General features: G+C 45.9%; 1 protein-coding gene across 1 annotated transcript in view; it reads left to right on the top strand.

Moving 5' to 3' along the window:
• Window positions 1-989, top strand: part of LOC119584984 — a gene marked incomplete at both ends in the record, with an annotated part of 11,852 nt that extends 10,863 nt beyond the window's left edge. The window contains 1 exon segment of the mRNA XM_037933593.1: window positions 1-989. Coding sequence (XP_037789521.1) covers window positions 1-831 — 831 coding nt within the window.

Below are 989 nucleotides of genomic sequence, written 5' to 3'. Positions count from 1 at the left end.
ATCCTCGTGTCCGACGAGAGGACAAAGGCGCTATTGGAAGAGCGAATAGCAAATATGGAGGCTGAGCCTGAAGTTAAGCAACGGTCACTGGATGATTACAATGCTCGCCACACAACACACTCTATGATAAAATCGACATTTAAAGGTGTGGCCGACAAAGTAGGAAGGAGTTTGCTGTTGGCAAGGGATGTGGACGTTGCCACCACCAGCCAATTTGTGAAACGTTGTCGCACTGAAAACGTTACTGTCAACTCGGCCTTCACAGCACTGGCAAACGTGGCCTTGGTGGACCTCCTGGTGGATGGGGGCCTTCGACAGGACACGTACAACATTCGTGGAGACCACATCTTGAATGCTCGCCGATACTGGGAAGGCGATGCGTCTCACTATCTCGGGTGCCACATTCTGCCTCAGTTGGCAGTGATTGTCCCAACACCACGTGAAATTGGTGGAAAATTCTGGGATTACGCACGGCTGGTGCATGCAGATATGAAGCAGAAAATAGAAGCTGGAACAGCGCTTCAAGATGAAGCAGTGAGGCACTTTATGCCAGAGAAAACAGTCATGGAAACCATTTTTTCATGCGAATTCGGTGTAACCAACATGGGAGATGTGACGAAGTTGGTGACGGAAGGTGGCGAACATGTGCAGGCGGTCCATGTCCTGAGATCTGTAAACCTGGATGGTATTCCTTCCACTTGCAGCAATCTTTGCCACACTTTCCGCGGTCGCTTTATCCACGTTCTCAGCTACAACACTGCATCTGTCACCACGCAGATGGCGGAGAAATTCTGCGACAGTCTCTTTAACCAGTTGAGAGCAGTCATATGAAAGTTTTGATGCATGTGATATCTTTAATTATATTGTAAAGATTTATCTTATATAAATGACTTTTTTATGATACTGATAATAAACTTCACAAGAAGTAATAGTCTCAAAACCTAGTTTGTGGTAATGTGTACGATTATTTTAGCTTGTTCACTTTCACA

Source organism: Penaeus monodon, chromosome 19 (genome assembly GCF_015228065.2).
Source record: "Penaeus monodon isolate SGIC_2016 chromosome 19, NSTDA_Pmon_1, whole genome shotgun sequence".
Lineage (NCBI taxonomy): Eukaryota > Metazoa > Arthropoda > Malacostraca > Decapoda > Penaeidae > Penaeus > Penaeus monodon.
Note: the sequence above shows the minus strand (reverse complement) of the source record. Positions and strands in the feature narration are given on the sequence as shown.